This window comes from Mya arenaria, chromosome 4 (assembly GCF_026914265.1).
Source record: "Mya arenaria isolate MELC-2E11 chromosome 4, ASM2691426v1".
Lineage (NCBI taxonomy): Eukaryota > Metazoa > Mollusca > Bivalvia > Myida > Myidae > Mya > Mya arenaria.
Window position 1 is genome coordinate 75,910,418 of NC_069125.1, and position 25,422 is coordinate 75,935,839.

The 25,422-nt window shown below is 36.2% G+C and overlaps 1 protein-coding gene across 2 annotated transcripts in view; it reads left to right on the top strand.

The window, feature by feature from the left end:
* The window catches only part of LOC128230317 (uncharacterized), a 38,613-nt gene that overhangs the window by 3,271 nt on the left and 9,920 nt on the right, over positions 1-25,422 (top strand). For both annotated transcript variants that reach the window (XM_052942493.1, XM_052942494.1), the window contains one exon: positions 24-977. In XM_052942493.1, coding sequence (XP_052798453.1) covers positions 24-977 — 954 coding nt within the window. The remainder of the gene's footprint in view (positions 1-23; positions 978-25,422) is intronic.

The following is a 25,422-nucleotide window of genomic DNA, read 5'->3' on the forward strand; positions in this document are numbered from 1 at the left end:
CCTGACTGGTTATATGATTTCAGGCACCAGGATGTCCAATTACAGCCCAGGGGGCTCGCAGTGGACGAAGGCGGGTGAGGCAAGTGAGGAAGAAGACGAGGGCTACGGTTACCATGGATATTCCAGAACACCAGACTCCTCCACCAAAATCAGCATGAGGTCATTGGAGTCAGAAACACGCAATGACTCTGGTGTGGGAAACTCAAGCAAGGCCACAAACAGCATTGGTAGCTTTAGTGATGATAATGAAACAGACTATGATAGGGGTGTTCATGACTATTATCCAAAGGTAAAGATACGGTCAGGCTGTGGTTTAAATCTAGACTATGATGAAGCACATGAAGTAAAGTCTGAACATTCCTCCCTAGATAATATAAACTCTCCTCGAAGTGATATATCTGAGGGGATTGAACTTCAAACATTCCCTTCAGGTCGTAGAGCTAATGAAGATACTGATGATGACTTTAATTTCACAAGAGATTCCACAAGATATCAGGATGACTTTAATACAGATGGTGAGAGTGATGATGACACATCTCATAGAGCTAAATATTTCAATATGGGTTATAGGCCACTAGAAAAAGATGTTCCAAGTTATAAACATTATGAGCCATCATTTGAAAGAAGTAGACATTCATGGGAGTCCGAACAGTCAACATCAGGACTAAGAGCAAATGAAGTTGATGTTGATAAAAAGATCAATTTTTCTTTAGCAGAAAGTTCCTCATATTACAGCAGGTATCCTAATTACTACCCATCAAGTAGTGAGAAAGTAAAGATAGAAAAAAACAGTTACAAGCGGGACCCACCATTTGGGCGTGGGCCAGAGCAGCTTCACAATGTGGGTAGCTCTATCAGCCAGTTGATCTCGGGGCGTCCAAGTGACGAGGTGAAAAATATGCCAGAAGGCCGCAAACTGGAGCCTCTCCAACCAGAGGAGAGCAGACGGAAAAAGAAGAAAAAGAAAGGTTCAAAAGGTGGGGTAGCTTGTACCTTCATGTTTATCATTTGTGAAACTCAGGAAGAAAATAATCACATAGATCACATAACTGTTTTTTTACTTGTTAACGTGTTATAATGGTTCAAGCTCAATGTGTCATTGCTTAGTTGAAAATGGCAATTGGTAAGTGTACTCCACAACATCTTTGAAATGATTTCGTTAAAAATAGTATTCATCAAGTTTGTTGAGTCAATGAGGCCGTTCCATTTCAAGCTTTGTGTCCCACACATGGGTCAATAATTGTGGAACAAAAAACACTTTCCTTTTTAGCTCACCTGAGCAAAAAGTGCTCAGCGTCAGCTATTCTGATAGGGTGATTGACCGCCGTACATCAAACGTCCATTGCCAAGATTTTCCTTCACACAACTTTTCCTAAACCACTGGAACAAATACAACTTCACAGGGTTGTTCCTTGGGTGATCCTTTTCCAAATTCCTGCAATAAAATTGTTCCATGCAGTAATCTGGTTGATGGCAACTGAAAGAAAAATCATTGAAAATATTCTGCTCAGAATCCACTGGCCTGGTTTAAAAATAATTTCCCAGAAATGTTCCTCAGGTTCCTCTTTCAAATTCCTTCACTTATGTTGTTTGTAAAAGGGCGGGGATTTTTTTCACAATATGTCTACTTGAAAAGCTTTGAAAATCTTCAACTTCTGAAACAATTAACCAAATTTCAAAATTATTTCACAGAAATGTTCTTAAGGTGACCCACTGTCAAATTCCTTGATTCATAAAAACATGGTTTCCAGGGACAAGGCTAGATACCACTATATGTTTGTATGAAAAACTTCTCTTTTGAAACCATTGGCCTGATTTCAAAATATTTTCACATAAATATTCCTGATGTGACCGTTTTATCAATTTTTATTTTTTTCCCCTTTTAAAAAAAATATTTTATTGTTTTACTATCATTGAAAATGCTCACTTCAAACGTCATGAACTTATACGTAATTTTTAATCACTATTGATGTCAAATACATCCTCTTAAAATTGAGTTTTACAATTATTTATTATCAATTTTTATTTAAAGATTTGCATACTTAAATATTTGATTGTGCTTTATTGAAGTGGCATACTTTTCATAAACCATACAATAAAACACATAAGTGCGCTGGACTCATCCTACATGGGAGGTGTTAGACAGGTTTTCCCAGCACTGGTCACATGACTGGAAACACACGTCCAGTATGCAAGAAAGGGCCATCTTGCCCCTCTTGTTTTAATTTTCTGCATGGTTAGATAAAAAATGGAATTAAAGTCGAAATGGCATCAACTGCAGTTACAGTCCTTTGTTATGAAGAGTAGGTAGGCCAAGTCGCCAAAGAGCAAACAAGTGTGCTGCTTATTCATCTTTCAAATGATTCCCTTCTTTGTGAACATTATAACTGTAAGCTTGAAAACAAGAAGTCTATTCGACTGAAAATCGCTAAGTCTTGCAAATAATTGTGGACACCCTTTACAAACATGTTACTATATATAGTAGCATATGTATCAACATGGCGAATATTGTTGGTAATATTGTTGGTAAACTGTTTCAAGTCAAAATACCCATCGCTTGTATTGTAGTAAAGTCATGAATGAATGAAACATTTGTTTACTAACTAGTCTGTTCATATTTCTTAGTAACCTCTTTCTTTTGCTCTGTTTACAGGAATGTTGCACTTTTTTATTTTTAATTGGAAAGTAGGCAAAACTGCAAAAGATACATTAAATTTTTTGTCGTAAGCGATGTGATACATCAGTGATCTAAAATTCAATGCATTGAGTAGAAATGATCAAACATTTAAATGCGTAAAAAGACGCTTTCTTTTGAAGCGATGTTGTTTCAGATGATGCAAAAAAAAGTCACCGAAGAGTTATTCTGTTCTACTCGAATATTGCTTTAGGATCCATTAATATTTCTGTTTCCAAATACAAATCTGTTATATAGGTAGATAGATAGATATCTTTTATTCGTTCAAGTTGAAGAGCAAAGGTGAACCTCTTTTTTATACATTGTCGAAAGTAATTAGACTACATGAAATCACTATTTTTATTAAAGGTTGTAATTATTCAAGTGAACAGATGTTAAATTTGAAGTCAAGATAAACTAAAGTTTTCTTGACCAGTGCTTTAGCTGATATTAATGTATGCCTGTTTGAGTACGTCATGAGATTTGTCCTAAAACCAACGCTTTAACTGGAATAATGTTTTAGGCAATAACCAATGTACAAATAATTTAATTGCTGTGGCAAAATACATGTTATATTTCGAAAAATAACATACTTTTGGTATTCAATGAAAACTTATTTAAGTTTTTGAATAACTTGACGACCATGTTACACAATAACTGCGTTACAAGTCAGGGGTAGGTAGAAACTTGTCAGTGGTAGGGTCCTGTTATTTTAAAGGATTCTTGCATAATTCATGATAATATAGGGTAGATAGGCTGAACTGAAACTCGTTTTAAAGTTGAAAATGTCATAAACTAAAAACTGAAAAACTAAATGTAACAGATTTGATTAATGAAAAATACCTCAGAGAACCATATAAGGGAGAGAAATGCATGATTAATTCAAGTTCAATTATGTTGTTAGTTGTGCTTGCTTGAATGTGTAATTATTTTTGTATTCTGGTGGAAATTGTGCTTATTGGGAACTGGTAAGATTTCTAACTATTGTTACTATAAATAGAAAATATATTTTTAGTCTCTTGAAATGTTTGAACAGTAAGTGTTGTATGTATTTGTTGGGATTATAGTGTTGACTCTCAGTTCAAGGTCAAGGTCATTGTCACTAAACTAGCACACAATATTGTCATCTATCTCACACAGATCTTTAGGCTATACATTTTGAGAAAACAATGTAGTTCTGTGCCACTTTAACCCAGTTTCTAAGGTGAACTTAGCTGTTTCTGAGATTACTGGTTCATATGTGTTTTTACTTATATGCAGTTTTACTTATCATTTTGAATTACAGTTTTATAATGGAGATGACTATAAGTTTTGTTCAGTTATTTTACAGTTTGCTTTTTGAGCTCTCACATTTTTGTTTGAGTCAGAAAGTGTGTGCAATGGGATCGATATGCTTGTAATAAAGGTAAGACTTGCTCAGAAGATGTTCAGAAAAAGTAAGAAATATTTTTAATGGTATAAATATTTTTATCGGTATAAAGAAATGAAAATTGGAATGATTTAAATTGAGCTTGAGTAGTTGTTGGTTAGTGTTTGATCACGTAGATAGTTTAGGTATTTTGTTGTTGCTACAATTGCCTTAATTGGTAATTCTAAAACAAACTGCTTGTCAAAATCTCTAACTTTCCTGTTTTTATACCAACGTGTATTTGTAAAAACCTGAACAAAAAAAATTATTTGGTTTTACTTGCTGCGAACAGGTGGGTGGCATTCGGCGTCCAATACGTTGTCCGCTCAAAAACTTTAGAGTCCTTGTCCAATTACACCAAGTTTGGTCAGAATATGTATTGGCCTAAAATCTCAGACAAGTTTGATAACCAGCCATATCGCTCTAGTCATTCCAAAGTGATCGCCTTTTAGTTATAGAAATTACCTCAAATCGGTCTTGTCCAATCATTAAGTTTTGAAGCTATTTTCCAAACATAACCAAATTCTTTCAGAATGTGTATTGGTGTAATATCAAGTTCAGTAACTAGCCATATAAGCCTTTGTCCAGTCATCACCATATTTGGTCAGGAATTGTATTGGCATACTATTATATCTTGGAAAATAACTTTAGAAAGCTTTGTCCAATCATAATCAAATTAAGTCAGAATGTTTATGGGCATAATAATTGCACCTGAGATATCGCTCTTTAATTATAGAAATAACCTAAAATCTGTCTTGTGTTATATTTATGCCCCCTTTTGAAAAAAGTGGGGTATATTGTTTATTTTAGAATCCTTTTTCTAACCATCACCAAATCTGGACAGAAAGTGAATGGGCAGATTATCTTGGTCAGGTTCAATAACCAGCCATGTCACCTCAATCACTTCAGAGTGATGACCCTTGAATTGGCAAAAACTGTCTTTACAGTGTTCACTCTCTAAATTTGGCTTATTGTACAACCACTTGTCCTCAAATTTGGTGTCCTAAAATGAGGGCTGGCTTATTTTGTTACTGCTGGCGCTCTTGTTTTGAGTTATGTCTCCCCCATAAAAGGTGCCCACTCCATATCGCTTGAACCACTTAAAGGATATTGAAATAACTAGCCACAAATGTTCACCATATTGAGACAATGTGCAGAGCGCAAATTGTTACAACCAGCTTGGTTTAAGGTTAAGGTCACACTTAGAGGTCAAAGGTCATATGATTATAATATGACTAGTTTGTGTCCGCTCCATATCTCTTGAAACGCTTGAAGGATTTTGAAATGACTACCTTCAACAAGCTCATTTCAAGGTCTAGGTTACACTTAGAGGTCAAAGGTCATATGAATACATTTTGTGTCTGCTCCATATCTCTTGAACCACTGGAAGGATTTTGAAATAACTCCCCACAAATGTTCAAATGTTCACCTTTTTTGTTCACAATGTTTTTGGATAGTCAATAAAACAATGGTGTCATGGTGTCTAAGTAGCACTGCAGACATTGGTGGCTGGAAGATTTAGTTTTATTTATACTTTTAAAATATCACTGTCTGATTCAAGCAGCATTATACTTAAATCTTATTCTTGCAGAAAGCACAAGATGGATAATTTGTTTTAATGTCTTGGATACATTATGCATTGGAGGAATATTGATTTGCACAACAGCATCAGTAGTGGCCAGAGCCGATTTCAATATGTTGGTTGCAAGCTTCCATCAGTTTTATACCACACTGGTCTGTAGTGAAAACAGAATTGGAATTGTCTTTCCAGTATGTATATTGATGAGAAAGCCATTTGACGGTTTATTAGAAAGTGATTGATTTTCTCTTTATGGATACCAGTTATGCAGTAAAGTAATAGGCATACTTCTTTATGAATTGTTTGGCATTAGAGGAGCCTATGTGAGAGGCAGTTGGTGTATTTGGAAATCTGGCTGCGATCGATCCCCAGGGTTACTGTGTGGTGTACTTTTTGGATAGGACATGTCTGCTACTGGGCACACAGGCACACACAGGTTGGTACCATATCCAACCTTCTAAAAACTGTCTAGGAAATTTAGCTTGTTATTTGTACAGGTCTGTAGATCCAAGGTCAAGGTTTCAAAAAGAATTTAATTTGGGAAATGCCTACTCATAACCTTTATTCATTAGTTAGCACCTCTAATGGTTTCACGAAAGGGAACTTTAAGTTAACGCTCTCTCTGTTTGTATGTCCATCAGATCCTGCAATATCTCAAGAAGTATGCAAGCAAGATTCTTGAAATTTGGTATTTGGTCTGAAGCAATTAGGAGATGCAATGTAATGTTGAAAATACCACACTAAACTGGGTATATGAATAAATTGAAAGCTATGTTCATGAAACTTGGTATGTAGATAGTAAGCAACAAGGAATATCATCAGACAAAAAGTAACAGAAATAGATAATGTGAATGTATTTGAATGTTTTTCGGTACATTCGGGAAAAAAACCTTGATCCTGCTACATTTCAGTTAGTATGCAATATGGATGGGTATATTTGCATACACTGCAGCTCCTTTATAAAGCGATGGGCGGATCCAAGACTTGATGCCATAAGAAACAATGCCGTTATAGAGCTGTATAAAAAAAAGACTAAAATTTCTTAACACATTCCCCACCCACTATCCAGTACATTGAGTAAGTTACTGATCCACAAAAGCATTTGAATTTTGTTTACGTATATTATCATTTATGCTTAATATTGATGTTAAAAATGGAAAAATTCTTTTAAATCCAAACATTCATTTCATGGTGATCTTGTAGTGGAAACATTCTCATCAGCGTACTGACTGTCAAGGTCAACCATTTTTGTTAACCATTCTTTGTGAAGAAAAGGGGAACTATTTTAAAATATATTAACTTAATAGATATTTTTGCAACAAAAACAGTGTTTTAGTTAAAATATAAAATGAAATACTTCAGCTTAGAAAATTATTGATAGATAAATAATAATTGTGTGTTAACTATTGCATGGCAATATCCAACACTGACCTCCCTTATGGTATTGATGCACCACATGAAATAACTGATAGAAATTTATAAGACTCAGCTCAATATTTACTCTTGATTTGAAAAGGAATTTCTGTAAATGTAGAATTAATCAAATATTTGTTAGGTAATGTAGATATGCTTTTATGTAAGTTTAATTCAATTTCAAAGGTGAACATATTAATATAACACATGTCCTTTGGCAATTATTATGTCTCCCCCATTCATGGGGAGACATATTGTTTTTGCCCTGTCCGTCAGTCAGTCCATCAGTCTGTCAGTCAGTCAGTCAGTACGTCACACTTCGTTTCCGCCCAATAACTATAGAACTCTTAGACCCAGGAACTTCATACTTGGTATGCTAGTTGGTCATGACTAGTAGATGACCCCTATTGAATTTGGGGTCACTAGGTCAAAGATCAGGGTCAACGTGACCTTGAGGTGAAGAAACGGTTTCCACTCAATAACTAAAGATCCTTTGGGTCCAGGAACTTCATACTTGGTATGCTAGTTGTTCATGACTATTAGATGACTCCTATTGATTTTGAGATCAAAAGGTCAAAGGTCAAGGTTACCTTCAGGTAAAAAATGTTATGTTGGCAGTGACCTTAAGCTTAAAAATGGTTTCTGCTCAATAACTAAAGAAAGCTTGTACCCAGGAACTTCATAGTTGTTCATGACTAGTAGATGACTCCTATTGATTTTGAGATCAGTAGGTCAATGGTCAAGGTCACCGTGACCTTGAGGTGAAGAAACTGTTTCCGCTCAATAACTAAAGAACGCTTGCAACCAGGAATTTCATACTTGGTATGCTAGTTGGTCATGACTAGAAGATGACCCATATTGATTTTGAGATCACTAGGTTAAAGGTCAAGGTTGCCATGACCTTGAAGTGAAGAAAAAGTTTCCGCTCAATAACTAAAGATCCTTTGGTTTCAGGAACTTCATACTTGGTAAGCTAGTTGTTCATGACTAGAAGATGACCCCTATTGATTTTCAGATCAAAAGGTCAAAGGTCAAGGTTACCTTCAGGTAAAAAATGATACGTTGGCGGTGACCTTAAGCTTAAAAATGGTTTCTGCTCAATAACTTAAGAACGCTTGTACCCAGGAACTTCATTCTTGGTACGCTAGTCGGTCATGACTTGTAGATGACCCCTATTGATTTTGAGATCAGTAGGTCAAAGGTCAAGGTTGCCATGACCTTGAGTTGAAGAAATGGTTACCGCTCAGTAACTAAAGAACACTTGCACCCAAGAACTTAATACTTGGTATGCAAGTTGGTTATGTAGATGATCCCTATTGATGTTGTGATCAGTAGGTAAAAGGTCATGGTCACGATGACTGTGAGCTGAAAAATGGTTTCCGATCAATAATTGAATAACGCTTGCGCCCAGGAACTTCATACAATGCAAACTTCGTTTACATTTTCCATGATTAATCAACAACACTTTCTTCTCTTCACTATTTAATATAATCGAATAAACCAAACTTCACTGTTGGTTTGTCTCCAGTCCAAAGTTACAAATTTCATGTCCATCATTTATTTTTTCTCAGCTACGACCACACAATAGGGGAGACAAGCGCTTTTTCAAAAAAGCAATCTCTAGTTTATTGTGTTGTCCTCGGACAATGATGATGTTGTGTATGTTAAAGCGAACTAAATATGCATAAATATCAGTCACAGTTAAAACATTTATGTGCTGAATTCAACGCGTAGGTAACATGACCCGGGCTGTCTTGAGAACTAATCTGATATGTGTCATAAATAAGCACATAATATTGGATGCAAAAGTAGAGACTGCTTTTTCATCTGATTACTGCAATTCCTGGTCAGAATGAATTTGTTGATGAAATATTTAGTGTTTTAAAAATATGTCATCAGGTTCACAAGGTCAAAAAAAAATAGATATAGGATAGAAAATCTTTTTCTGGTGATCCTCTTGAAACTTGATCAAATTGCTTTTGCCCTGTCAGTCAGTCCATACAAAACACTTTATTTCTGCTCAATAACTAAAGAACGCTTGGACCCAAGAACTTTATTCTTGGTTGCATACCAAGTATGAAGTTCTTGGGTTGGTCATGACCAGAAGATGACCCTTTTCAGTAGTTCAAAGGTCAATGTTGCTGTGACCTTGAGGTTAAAAACCGGTTTCTGCTCAATAACTCAAGATCCTTTGTGTCCAGGCACTTCATACTTGGTTTTGCGAATTGGTCATGACTAGTAGATTGATTTTACAATCAGTAGGACAAAGGTCAAGATCAGGCTGACCTTCAGGTGAAAAGCGATTTCTTAGCAGTTACCTCAAGCTGAAAAATTGTTGCAGCTCAATAATTAAAGAACTTTAGCACCCACTCAATACTTGGTGTGCCAGTTGGTCATGACTAGTAGATGACCCCTATTAACCCCTATTGATTTTGAGATCAGTAAATCAAAATGGTATTTTTTACATCTTCTTTCACCTTAATTCTTCAGCTTCATAGGATCACTGATCTAATGAAGTAGATGTTAACTATTGAATAGTGGTGAATAGGCCAAACTTCAAGGTTACTGCAGGTTTGTCTCCAGTCCAAAATTAAAAATTTAAGTCCATCTTTGATTATTTTTGAGCTATCCTCACACAGTGGGGGAGACAAAAGCTTTAGCAAAAAATGCCACTCTAGTTAATCAGGTTTTCACATAGTGAAACCTTGTTATTAGATTGGCGAACGTCGTTGTTCGGGCGGGCGGGCGTCCGGGCGGCGTCAATCTCACCTATGAAACTGAATAACTTGAGTAAGGGTTGACATATCTTGACCAAACTTGGTCTATAGAAAGAGTTTATGGGTACCTTTCATGGGATTGCATTTGGGGTCCCTAGGGTCAAGGTCACTGTTACTTAAAATAGAAAAATGGTTGTAACTGAATAACTTTTGTTAGGGATGACTTATCTTGACTAAACTTGGTCTATAGGAAGAGTTAATGGAGATCTTTCATGGGATTGCGTTTGGGATCCCTAGATTCAAGGTCAAGGTCACTGTTCTTAAAAATAGAAAAACAGTTGAAACTGAATAACTCTAGTTGGGGATGATTTATCTTGACTAAACTTGGTCAATAGGAAGAGTTTATGGAGACCTTTCATGGGATTTCGTTTAGGGTCCCTAGGGTCAAGGTCAAGGTCACTGTTATTAAAAATAGAAAAACGGTTGAAACTGAATGACTTTAGTTAGGGATGACATATCTTGACTAAACTTGGTCTATAGGAAAAGTTTATGGAGACCTTTCATGGGATTGCACTTAGGGTCACTAGGGTCAAGGTAAAGGTCACTGTTACTAAAAATAGAAAAATGGTTGAAACTGAATGATTTTAGTTAGGGATGACATATCTTGACTAAACTTGGTCAATAGGATGAGTTTATGGATACCTTTCATGGGATTGCGATTGGGTCCCTAGGGTCAAGGTCAAGGTCACTGTTACTAAAAATAGAAAAATGGTTGAAACTGAATAACTTTAGTTCGGGATGACATATCTTGACTAAACTTGGTGTACAGGAAGAGTTTATAGATACCTTTCATGGGATTGCGTTTGGGGTCCCTAGGGTCAAGGTCAAGGTCACTGTTACTAAAAATAGAAAAACAGTTGAAACTGAATAACTTTAGTTAGGGTTGACATATCTTGACCAAACTTGGTCTAAAGGAAGAGTTTATGGAGACCTTTCATGGGATTGCACTTAGGGTCCCTAGGGTCAAGGTCACTGTTACTTAAAATAGAAAAATGGTTTTAACTGAATATCTTTAGTTAGGGTTGACATTTCTTGACCAAACTTGGTCTATAGGAAGAGTTTATGGATACTTTCATGGGATTGCGTTTTGGGGTCCCTAGATTCAAGGTCAAGGTCACTGTTACTAAAAATAGAAAAACAGTTGACACTGAATAATTTTAGTCAGGGTCTACATATCTTGACCAAACCAGGTTTAAAGGATGAGTTTATGGACACCTTTCATGGGATTGCATTTGGGGTCCCTAGATTCAAGGTCAAGGTCACTGTTACTAAAAATAGAAAAACAGTTGAAACTGAATAACTTAAGTTAGGGTTGACATATCCTGACACAACTTGGTATAAAGGAAGAGTTTATGGATACCTTTCAATGGATTGCATTTGGGGTCCCTAGGTTTAAGGTCACTGTTACTAAAAGTAGAAAAACAGACACAGGCTGAAGTTCTTCTGTCAATCATTAAAAACCTGGTTTCGTCGCATTGCGGCGTGTCTGGTTTTAATTTTTATTATGCCCCCAAAGGTGGGCATATTAAAATTGCACCGTCTGTCCGTCCGTCCGTCCGTCCGTCTGTCCGGCTCTGTAACTTTCCCTTGTATGGACAGATTTTAAAATAACTTGCCACATGTGTTCCACATACCAAGACAACGTGTGGCGTGCAAGATTCGTGTCCCTACCTCAAAGGTCAAGGTCACACTTAGTGTTTATTCACAATGGAGTGCTGCATATAAGGACATAGAGTATAGGTTGTCGTGTCCGGGCTGTAACTTTCTCTTGTATGGACAGATTTTAAAATAACTTGCGACATGTGTTCCACATACCAAGACGACGTGTCGCGTGCAAGACCCGTGTCCCTACCTCAAAGGTCAAGGTCACACATAGTGTTTATTCACAATGGAGTGCTGCATATAAGGACATAGAGTATAGGTTGTCGTGTGGGCTGTAACTTTCCCTTGTATGGACAGATTTTAAAATAACTTGCGAAATGTGTTACACATACCAAGACGACGTGTCGCGTGCAAGACCCGTGTCCCTACCTCAAAGGTCAAGGTCACACTTAGTGTTTATTCACAATGGAGTGCTGCATACAAGGACATAGGGTATAGGTTGTCGTGTCCAGGCTGTAACTTTCTCTTGTATGGACAGATTTTAAAATAACTTGCTACATGTGTTCCACATACGAAGATGACGTGTCGTGTGCAAGACCCATGTCCCTACCTCTAAGCTGAAAGATACACTAAGTGTTTATTCACAAGGGAATTCTGAATATAACGACATAACACTGTAGGTTCTCAAGTATGGGTGGTATTTTTTTATGTTCAGAGGCAATTTGAAATAACTTGCCATATGTATTTGACACGTAAAGGCAAGATCAACTTTTCATGTACTGACCTTGTTCGTAGGTCAATGTCACATTCGGGGGCATTCGTCACATACTGTGACAGCTCTTGTTGTACAGTTGCATGCCATGACTTTTGTTACGTCATTGAACTTTAGCCATAGCCTCCCTTTTTTCCATGAACTATCAAATCTCCTATCTGTTGGAGGTCTTATCTTGGGTCGTTGCTAGAAACAGTAGACACCTTTGAACCTGGGATAGCCCAATCTAAAAAATCATGGTCAGCTCAATCTAACTCATTTTTTATGCCGCCCTTCGAAGAAAAGGAGTATGTTGCTTTGCACAATCATGTCGGTCGGTCGGTAGAACAAAGCTTGTTCGAGTGATAACTTAACAATTCCTGAACGTATGGTCACCAAACTTGACATGAATGTTAGGCATGACCAGTAGATGACCCAATTGATTATGGGGGTCATCGGGTCAAGGTCACAGTGACCTTTAATGGTAAAAGGATTTTAAAGCTTGTTCGAGTGATAACTCAACAATGCCTAGACCTATGGTCATCAAACTTGACATGGAGGCTGGGCCTGACCAGTAGATGACCCATATTGATTTTAAGGGTCATAGGGTCAAATGTAAAGGTCACAGTGACCTTTAATTATAAAAGGGTTGTCTGTGGGATAACTCAACAATAGCTGCACCCATGGCCCTCAAACTTGACATAAGGGCTGGGCCTGACCAGTAGATGACCCCTATTGATTTAAGAGGTCTTCGGGCCAAAGCTCAAGGTCACAGTGACCTTTAATGATAAAAGGTTGTCTAAGTGATAACTCGACAATGCCTGCACCCATGGCCCTCAAATTTGACATAGAGGTTGGGCCTGATCAGTAGATGACCCCTATTGGTTTTGGGGGTCATCATGTCAAAGGACAAGGTCACCTTGAAGGTAAACTTAACAATTCCTTGACCTATGGTCATCAAACTTGACTTGAAGGTTGGCCCTGACTATTAGATGACCCCTATTGATTTTTGGGGTCATCTGGCCAAAGTTCAAGGTCACAGTGACCTTTAACGTGTAAAAGTAAACAAACCTTCTCCTAGTGATATCTCAACAATGCCTGAACCTATGATCATCAAACTTGACATGGAGGCTGGGCCTGACCCTATTAATTTGAGGAGTCATCAGGTCAAAGGTCAAGGTCACAGTGACCTTGAATGCAAAAATGTTCTTTGAGTGATAACTTGGCAATGCCTGCACCAATGGCCCTCAAACTTGACTTGGGGGTTGGGCCTGACCTGTAGATGACCCCTTTTATTTTAGGGGTCAAAGGTCAAAGTCACAGTGAGTCAAACTCAAAAAGCTTGTCTGTGTGATAACTTGACAATGCCTGCACCCATGACCTTCAAACTTGACATTTAGGTTTTGGGTGACCAGTTGATGACTCTTGATGGATTTTGAGGTCAAAGGTAACGGTCATAACTCATATTCATCATTAAAATTTTGTCATATTTACTTATTTTCTGCTGCTAAGAGGATACATTTTTATCTGCAAATATCAGTCATCATCTGAACATGATTAAAAACTGTACCTACTATCCTCACACTTTGAATGGTCATTATCTTAAAACTGCCTCAAAGGCATCCAATGCAGGGGTGTAGAAATGGGCCGGAAGCCGGTAAAATAAACCGGTTACTTTAGCATCTTCACTCGGCTATTTTCCCCGCATCAACAAAAATAAAATCTGTTATATTTGTCATGTTTTAATATTTACATCCGTTTAAAACCCTGATTGTTGGTATGGTTTATTTTGGTTTCCGCGCGTCGGGCTACAATACAGCATAAGCTCGATACGTGACGTCATTAGTCACATCCCCCTCCGGGATGTTTTCAAGTACTAGGTTTGGGTTTCCCAGCATTCCGAATACAATAACATTAGCTCGATACATGACCTCATTAGTCCCCCTCTGGGGATGTTTTGAAGTTAAATATTTGCGAAGCAATATAGGGTGAAAAATGAATATACATTTTTTCCAGACACCAAAAAGCGTAGTAAGTTTTCAATATGAGCGTGTCTGGCCTTCTGTTAGTCCTATTACCATTTACGTAACAGTCATCAGCCCTTTTTGTGTATACGCGTGTAAACAAATGAAACAAGCTTGCGGTGATGTCACTGCTAAATAATGAATTATATTTTGATGAATTTTACGCTTTGATGAATTTGTACGCTTTAAACGTCACAAAGTGTCCAGATATTTCTTTTGGTTGTTAAGACGGAATAAGTTAGCTGCATGTGAAATATCTAGAACCACAGAAAATGAAGTTAGATGTTTAATTTTCAGAGCATCAGAGTGATTCAGTGGCTGAAAGTGTATACTTGGTAGAGAAGAAATTACATATACTATTAGGAGGGAATTGCTAGCAAATGGCAATGCACGTGGTCTGGAATATGATAATATTATCCTGAATCTGAATTTGACAGTAAATTGGTTTAGTTAGCCCTCACTGGTGGGGGGATTGGGGTAGTACTCAGATTCAGTACCATGTTCAAGTACATTTATGTTAAGATTCCCTGTTACAAAATGAACATGCACCAGAAGACAAGAAATTGTGGTTAAAAAGGCTTAAATTCATCCTACAAGGGGCGTTGCCCCCTTGACCCGTACTGGGGTCATTATGCCCCCCCCCTCCCCCCCCCCCGCCTACTTTTGGGATATTCCCTGCTACTTAAATTAATTTCGACACCCCTGCAATGTCAATGACAAATCGGCTATCATTTCTGTCCATGCAAATATCATTTAATTGTCCAAATAATCCTGACGCTCAGGGGGGGGGGCATAATGATTGACAAACATCTATTGTTTTAATCTTTAAATTAAAAATCTGGTAATATGACGAAAAGTTAAATTGGTGGAAACCACCTTAACGAAAAAATATATTGGGAAACATTTATTTTGAAATTTCGGAACATTTCTGTTGAGTGATGAGTACAAAAGTATGACATGAAAACAGAATGTTACAAGTATTTATAATGAATTAATGTCCATACCAGGGTTTACAAGTGCTAAACACTGAATAATCATGATTTAATAGTTAAAGATAACATTGAACATTTATTGAAAAATATCAAATAGAAACCGAAAGTAAATTTGCCGAAAATTAAACAGTGCTGACTGTAATATTGCATCACACATTATGACTGACCAAAATAGTTTCGTTGGTCCAAATGGAAATATACCTGACATGTCCAATTGTCTGTCGGACATTGATTGCTGTAGAATCATACTAACAGCTTTCGCATCATTCAAATTCGCATCCATGAATAGTACCTATTTGGACCATTTTTTTTTTTTAGAATAACAGGAAAACAAGAGTGACACTCACAAAATACGCCCATCAATAATTTCTTGGATTCTAAGACAACTTACTGTCACATTGGCCCTTTGAGAAGCAAGCTTTTCAAGAAGCAAATGATTTGGGACAATATGGCATTAACAGTAGAAAAAAAATAATTTAATTCGAGGGTTTCAAGTCAAACATTTTCAGCAAGTTTGGTGAAGGTCAGATGAGAATTGTTCAAGTTAGAGAGTAGACAAAGCTTAAATGGCAAGGGCAGTAATCCTGAAGTGCTTCGGGGCATTTGGCTGATTATCATACTTGACCGATTTATTTTACCAACAAATATTTTCAGCAAGTTTGGTGAAGATCAGATGATAACTGTTCAAATTAGACAGTGGACAAAGCAAAAATGGCAAATTTTGACCAATTCAAGGGCCATAATCCTGAAGAGCCTGGCTGGTTATAGAACTTTGCCAAGAATATATACCAACAAACATTTATAGTAGCAAGTTTGGTGAAATTCGGATAAAAACTGTTCAAGTTTGAGAGTAGACAAAGCTAAAATGGCCAATTTTGATAAATTCAGGGGGCCATAACTCTGGAGTGCCTAAAGCAATTAGGCTGGTTATCGAACTTGACCTAGATATTTCACCAACAAACACTTTCATGACGTTTGGTGGAAATTGGATGAGAAATGATCAAGTTAGAGAGCGGACAAAGCTAAAATGGCCAATTTTGACAAATTCAGGAGGCCATAACTCTGGAGTGCCTAAAGCGATTTGGCTGGTTATCAAACTTGACCTAGATATTTCACCAACAAACACTTTCATGAAGTTTGGTGGAAATTGGATGAGAAATGTTCAAGTTAGAGAGCGGACAACATTGTGGAGCCGCCCGCCCGCCCGCCCGCCCAATTTTGACAAATTCAGGGGGCCATAACTCTGGAGTGCCTAAAGCGATTTGGCTGGTTATCGAACTTGACCTAGATATTTCACCAACAAACACTTTCATGAAGTTTGGTGAAAATTGGATGAGAAATGTTCAAGTTAGAGAGCGGACAATATTGTGGAGCAGCCCGCCCGCCATGGGTGTTCTCATAATACGGCCATCGTAAGATGGGCGTATAAAAAGAAAAAGGTCGGCAGGTAAAATTTGGTGTCGGTCAGGTCTCGAGAACCATGCTTATTAAATTGTTTGGCCTTATAAATAGCATTGGAGTGAAAGTCTGTAATTGGCAGCTTACATTTGTAAAAAAAGACTAGATGGCAGAAGCTTTCTAAATTTTTTAACCTGGATTTGTCAAGCGATCCCATCTGTGGTCAAAATTAGCACAGGCTCAGGAGCCCTGCACTGGTAAAATGCTTTTGAGGTCTGCTCAAATTCTGTCCCATTGGCTGAAATATTAACAAAAAAAGATATCAGGAATAGGGCAGAAAAAGGAACAGATCTTGTGTTGGATGCTGCTTACTGAAAATAATTAGTCAATTGCTCAATTTTGAGAAAGAAACTAGGGATGAGATGATTCGATCAAAATTCCTGTTTTGAACATCATTTTACATGTGTAATTACCATTGATACAAAATAAATCCTTGGTTCAAAAACATACATATTTTTATTCAAAAAAGGAAAATTGAATCAAAATAGTCATCTAAAATAGTCATCTTCTAATCAAAATAGTCATCCTCCAACTCTGAGTCATCAGATGTCAGATAAACTAGATTAAAGCAGTCATTGTAACAGAAAATTGGGTCTTTCAAAAGAATATCAACACAGTCGAAAATAATCGTATCCGAAATATGTGCAGTTCTTGCAATGACATTTCAAAGCCACAATTGCACCATCATTGAGTCGCCATAAATATAACTGGAATATCATTTATATACCTACCTAGAAACAAAGAACTATTCCGTTTTTCTTTGTTTAACATCGTCCTTCTCGTCTTTTTTACTTTTTGACATTTTCGCATTTTAATGTTGTTGTTGTTTTATCGAATATTTGGCTTGTTATTGCCGATGTTCTGGGTTGTATTTTAACGAAATAATACGCCGATATCATCTCATGTTATTTTAAATAAGCGTCTGTCGGATTCAAAGCACTCCAAGTCTTGTAGATGCATATTAGTTCAAATACAAGCGCTTTGAAGACTATGATGCAAATCGGCAATCGGGCGTATTTAACAATAAAATTGATCGTAATACATCGTTTCAATTCATTTTTTTTACATTTAGACAAAGTATTATTTTTATTTAAGATAAGGGACATTTTAAGAATACAATCATGACAGCTGTTAACCTGAGAATAGCCGGGTCATACAGCCATAATTGCCGGGGGATATCCCCGGCCCCCGGCTCTTATTGAGAGCCCTGATGATGTGTATCAATACAACCATGTGCCGAAATGTTATTTTATGATATGATACAGAGTCTTGATTTAAACTACATATATAACAAGATAGACCAGAATAGTAACTGTTTAATTTAGCAGTAAGTTGGTTTTGTCCAGACAATAACTCTTGATTGATTATCTAAATAACAAAATTATTGCCTGTTTGCTTGTGGGACCCTAAGGGTCAAAGTCAAGGTCACTATTACTTAAAATAGATAACTGTTTGGTACTGAATAACTTTAGTTAGGATTGACATATTGTGACCAAACTTGGTATGTAGGAAGAGTTGACAGAGGACTTCCATGGGATTGTATTAAAGACCCCAAGGGTCAAGGTCACTGTTACTTACATGTACAATAGAAACCCCTCAGTTGAAACTGAATCTCACAATGAAGGCTGAAGTTCTTCTGTCATTGCGGCATTTCTCGTTTTAAATTTTACTTGTTTTTATAGCTAAAAGCATAACTAACGCTTTAAGATTTTTTTTTTTAATTTTCGGCAGTTTTCTAAATAATTCAGATCTGTTCTATTGTGAGTTACCTTATATGACTGATTTGAAGGCTTTGCTACTGAAATTCACTCATTCCGAGACGAAAACTAATAAAAACTGTCAAAACAGTCAATCTGTGAGAGTGCAGCTTTAAAACACTACATATGTTTAAAATTATTATTCTTTTACAAACTACTTTTACAAATTCACCAGCAAACAGTTTAATTGATTTGTATAAAGATTTTCAGACAAATAGAACTGTATAGCGATTAGTCATTGCAACATTCAACTGTATCAATACCTATCAGTGACAGCATAAATCAGTGCCGAATCAATATTCTATATAGTCTCATACCTAAAAAATATTTACCAACATAATATCTGTGGGAGTTGCTTTAAATTTAGAAAATGTTATTTCATTGTAAATGAGTAAAAAACATGCTGTCTTAATTTGTACAAACAAGCTTATAAAAACCAATATGGCATAGCCTTGAAGCTTGACCTGTGTAATATTTGTGGCTATGACAAGGTACATTGTGTTTAATGAACATGGGCAAACATGAAGAACTCATGGAGCTATTGTTTAAATAACAGCTTATACACATTGATACTTGGATGTTTTCTGATTGTTAAACTTACATAGAATTTGGGTAAATGCAGTTATCTGTTGGAGAAGGGTTGTTTAAGCTTGTAGCATGTCATAATTTTAGTAGTTCTTCTTTATTAATAATGACATTGAAATCGTTGTGAGGAAATTTAATAGAGAGCTACTTCATGATGGTAGATAGATAACAGGAGTAAAGATTATACATACATAGTGTGTTTAAAGAGAGACACTACATCAAAGTGTATACAGATACGGGAATGTAGAAAGTGATGTACATAAATGTGTGGGATTTAGAATATTGAGATAACAAGTGAGTTGACAATGTTTCTGTACCCGTCCCCTGCTGGTTTGCGTATCACCCCCTCGCTGTTGGTGGAGGCAACCTCTAGACCACACCTTGTCAATGGACTTAATGGCTACAAGCACAAACCTGCTCAAGGTCAGATTATAGATTTCTTCCATTTCCAGCCACTCAGCCAGATGGAGTGGGAGATATTTTACCACGTTATACATTATATGTATGGATAATCTATGGGAATTTCTATTATTGTAGCAGATTAAAATGATTGAAAAACACTTTCTATCCTTAGAGTTATGTCCCTTTTTCAGATGTGAAGAGTTACCATTAGGAAATACTTGTTTAGCTGATTTTCATTTTTTTGCAGATTATAAGTTAGATATTTCATCTTTAAAAAAAACAACCTGAAGCTGTGCAACTTTTGCCAGTTGCAGAAAATTTTGTAAGTTAATTCCCTCTGGTCTATTACTGTCTGTTATTTACTGTTCTGTTTCATCCTATATTACCTATTGTTGTATATATATTGAAGAGGGATATTTTTACGAAAGTTTGAGCCTGTTTCTGTTTTTTGAATGGAAAAAGTCCAGGAATTGTCAAAGACTTGGTGTCATGCAAAAACTTTAAACTAGGGCCATCAAAAACTTTTATCTTAACCATAACACCATTCAAGATATACAAATAGAACTTCAAGGATATGTTGCCAGAGACTATATACACATGTTAAGCGAGGCTCATACAACTGACTTTACTAATTTTTGAGTTATGCCCCTTGATACAATGATACCCCTTGTTAGAACAAAACATCTAGAACATTGGCATCCGCTCCCATGGATGTGATATGTTTGCGAATTTTGCATATGTAGTTATATAGCTCCAGTGACCAAATATAAATTAATATTTAAGAAAAATGTTATTAAATAATTAAAAATGGAAACTGGGTGCTTTTCATTGTTATCAGCTTGAAAAAGAATAAGGAGGCTATACTACTGGCCCAGCGTCCAGTTTAATATTTTAGGGCAAGCTGGCATTTTCACTCACTCCACTATCCTTCATTCAATTCACTTTATACTTCACAGATTTGTTCAGGACCATCACACAATGAGGTTACAAAACTCCAAATTACCATGAATAACAAATTATGGCCCGTGATTGAGTTAGGAACTTAGGTTAAAGTTTTAGGGCACTTTTTGTCCAGTCAAAGTTTTAGGACAAGTTGGGATTTTCACTAATTAATTCTATACCAGCCTTCTCAGCACTCATGTTTTTACAATATGATTGTTATATTACATTAAGTGACTGAAGACTGTTGGGGTGAATGGGGCAAAAGACTGATGATGATTATTTTTAAGCCAAGTCAATTCAAGCAAATATGTTAAGCTTTAATCAGACAATAACTGTTATTGACTATATGATTATCTCTGACAACTAATAGCTGACATTGCTGTTGAGAAATTCAGCCACAGCCAGTGCATTTTGAATTATTTACCTCATTTAAACAAATGGTCATGTAAAGCTCTCAAAATGCTCAAATGATGTGTTGCCAGGAAAGTAATTTTGTTTCACTTGCAGGTATTTTTTGTTAACTTGGCATATTAAATGTTGACCAAGTTTGTGCAATACTGCTATCATTAGCTCAGTTTACAGTAAAATCTCATGTTTTTTTTTTGTTTTTTTTATGTTTATTTTGCTTTAGCACAAATTTTCAACACATTTAGACATGTTGCTCTCAAAACCCATAAAGCAAGCTTATGTTTACAATGCAATACTATTCTTGCTCAAATTTTAGACACCACAGCTTAAAAGTCAGCATTTATGAAACCTAACCTTTTAATTCCTTTTAAAAGATTTAAATTTCACATCATGGTTATTAAACCTTGATTGTGACACTGAATTTATTAATTAAAGCACTTGGCATAATTACACACAATAATATAGTACGACTTGAAAACCTGTATGTCAGTGATAACATCATGCTCTGCAGTACGCACTGTTTTATGACATTGTGAATCTTTACACTAGCCTACACACCATATTTTATCAAGAATTGGGTTAAAAAGTTAAGCCATTTTGTACAGAATGAACAAGACAACAGGATGCGCTAACAAAAAAATACAAATGTAAAAACAATATACTCAATATTTGAGTGGCTCATAATTTTGATTGGCTGATATTGCTACAGTAGCTTAGGGTATTTTTTTCAAGGCAGGAGGACATTGAAAGCATTTTTTTGTACATGATAACATCTTGTGTAAAGGGAGAATAATAATGTTTTTAAATAGTTTGTAAGCATTACTTCCCTTTATTGAAGCCTGTCCTTGAACCTCATGATTCAGTAAAAATGGATTGATGGTGCTATATATAGAAATATCGCACTGGCCTGTTATAGATGCAAGAAATGGTGAAATAAATGAATAACATTTCCATGTTCTCTGATTGTGTCATTGAAGCTTCAGTATGACTTAAGTTACTCTCTCACATTATCAATCATTTACTGCATTTAAATGTTTAATCTTTTTAATGATTCAGTGTTGAATTCCCCCTGTGTGTCCCTCCTAGCTATGGTGTAGAGAATGCTGCACTGCTGTCACATGATGTATAGATTGTATACATACATGACTGTATTTTGTTACATATCAGCTTTATTGAAGCATAAACAATTCTCAAAAACCTCTGTAATAATGAATGTTCAGCTCAGTTTGTAAATTTTTCTTTTATCTATTCTTATAAGGAGTAGTTTAACAGAGAGTATATCACTCCTTTCAAATCACAACAGTGCAGGTAGGTGTATATATGTGGATATGGAGCAACCGTGATACATACATGAAGGTTTTCAGATACTGGCACAGAATACCTGACTGTCAGCTATCATTCCTCATAGTTTCTCTCACTTTTCGTAGGCGGTTCTTAGAGCATCTTGCTGTGGTTAAGGATATTTATTAATATTATGACCTTTGAATTATACATAAAAACAGTGACATTTATATAAGTACATTGGGACTTCAGTATATTTTTCGTTCTTGCCATAAATCTCGTAGTGCTACTGCAGTGGTTGATGGATGATGTTAGAAAGTAGGCCATACTGAAGCTTTAATGACACAATCAGACAGTGGATGTTGGATAATGTTAGAAAGTAAGCCATACTGAAGCTTTAATGACACAATCAGACAGTGGATGTTGGATAATGTTAGAGAGTTAGCCATACTGAAGCTTTAATGACACAATCAGACAGTGGATGTTGGATAATGTTAGAGAGTTAGCCATACTAAAGCTTTAATGACACAATCAGACAGTGGATGTTGGATAATGTTAGAAAGTAAGCCATACTAAAGCTTTAATGACACAATCAGACAGTGGATGTTGGATAATGTTAGAGAGTTAGCCATACTGAAGCTTTAATGACACAATCAGACAGTGGATGTTGGATAATGTTAGAGAGTTAGCCATACTGAAGCTTTAATGACACAATCAGACAGTGGATGTTGGATAATGTTAGAGAGTTAGCCATACTGAAGCTTTAATGACACAATCAGACAGTGGATGTTGGATAATGTTAGAGAGTTAGCCATACTGAAGCTTTAATGACACAATCAGACAGTGGATGTTGGATAATGTTAGAGAGTTAGCCATACTGAAGCTTTAATGACACAATCAGACAGTGGATGTTGGACAATGTTAGAGAGTTAGCCATACTGAAGCTTTAATGACACAATCAGACAGTGGATTGGACAATGTTAGAGAGTTAGCCATACCGAAGCTTTAATGACACAATCAGACAGTGGATGTTGGATAATGTTAGAGAGTTAGCCATACTGAAGCTTTAATGACACAATCAGACAGTGGATGTTGGATAATGTTAGAGAGTTAGCCATACTGAAGCTTTAATGACACAATCCGAGAACCTGGCCTCAGGTAAAAAAATCATACTTTTGTCTACATTCTTTATTTTGTTATAAATTAGTTGCTCACTTATTGAAAGTGTTTTTATTCTATGTAAAATGAAGTTTAAATGTCATAAAAATTCCTGTGACCATTATATCATTTTATTGTTGTTAGGCAGAACTGTCTTTATAATACCAATTTGATATTTCTCACTGTTTTGAAATTGAAAGCCTGCTCTTTGCTTCAAATCAAACATAGGCGCGCACAGGACTGGGACACAAATTTTAAGACGTCATTACGGAAATGATGTTACATTCGCTGACAATTTGGCGTGCTTCTCTGAAAAACTACAAGAAACAGTCATTTCATTCCGTTTTAAAGCATATAATGAAAAGAAAAATTGTTTGTTTCAGTGTAAGATAGTAATATTTTTCACCTTGTGAACACTAAAAGTAAATATACCTTTGGTGCTCACTAGGTAACAATCTTACACTGAAACAATTTTCATCTATTTATATGGTGTTTATCAAATTATCATTTTATCTAATCACTTTTAAATAAAGTGTTATGAAAAGATGATTATTTATGTACATTTTCACCAAGCTTCGATTTATTTTAAGAGACCATTTCTTTGACCAGCATTGTGTGTGTTTGTGTTATAAAGGGATACCAAAGTATTTTGGTTTGGGATCAGTTACAAGTGTTTGCCTTCCAGGTAGAACACTAGCTGTTTTTCGTGTGTAGACTGTAATACATTGCAGATTTGTCTACTGTTTGGCTGTGAGCCATGCTGCCAGGCATTGTGATGCACATAGTTTTCTATGGAGGTGTACTATTACTCACCAGTCATCACTCTCTGAACTTACTAGAAAATGTCTTGGAGTTACTTTACATTGAAAATTAAAAAGGGTTTTCATCTGCATTCATAAATGGCATATTGTTGTGTTCTGTAGTGATCATGTGTCAACATTACTCTTGTTTAAGTGTTGACTCTGACACAATTACTTATATTTCTTATTTCTTTCACAAATTTGGATAGCTGTTTTATTGTTGTTGTTTTTATGACCCCGGAATGAGGGCATATTAAAATGGCATCATCCTTTTTTCTGTCTGTTTTTACATGTCCAGGCTGTAATTTTGTCACGGATGGAGGGATTTTAAAATAACTGGACACATGTGCTCAGTACATAAAGAAGACATGTCACGTACAAGACCAACGTCTCATTTTAAAGGTCAAGGTCACACTTACAGGTTAATCATTATTGTAAGCGGTATATAATATGCACAAAGAGTATAGTTGGTTGCGACTGGAGAGGGATTTAAAATTTATTTGGAATGTATATGTTCAATTCATGCAGACAACGTGTGGCATGCAAGACCAACTTCCCTACCTCAAAGGTCAATGCCACACTTACAGATTTATCATTATAGAATGCTTAATGTATTCATTTAGTGTTATTGGTCATGTCTGGGATTTAACTTGGGCTTGAACAGTGGCTTTTTTCTAAAATGGCATGTGTGTTTTGTAGATGTGTCACATTCAAGATGTGCGACCTTAAAGTTCATGGTCACATTTACAGGTTTTATCATTACAGAATTCTTCTTATATGCTTATAGAGTATAATAAGTTAGTCATGTCTGGGCTATAATTTTGTCATACACTGAGGGATTTAGAAGTTAATGGCACATGTGTTATGTACATGGTACATACTGACAACCTGTCGAGTGGAAGACCCATGTCCCTAGTATTCATGGCAAAATATTCATAGCTCCAGATTAGCATTGTATTTTTTCCAAATTACATAATAAAACTACTAGTTAACCAAGCTACGAAATTAACACAAGCCCACAAGCCCTGCACTGGTAAAATGTCTCTCGGGCTTGCTCAAATTCTGAATTTCATATAGCAGGGCTTGTTAAAAAAATTGATGCCAAGCAATAATATAACAATTCGGGCTTGTTCATCAAAAAGTCTAATTTCAATGACTGGTCGCTACCTTATGTGACTATAGTAAGTGTTCTCAATAAGAACCGGCTGCCGGCGAAAATGGACGGTTCAAATGGCAATTGGGCCAGTTCACATTTGGAAAACTAAATGAATTTCAAGTAGAATAAGTAGAAGCTGGTCGTTTACTTTACTATTTGAGACGGTTCAACTGAAACTTATTGAGAACCCTGATAGTAGATCGCAGTAAATCTTTTAGCATTCACCAATCATTTAATATTTTTGCGTTTTCAGCT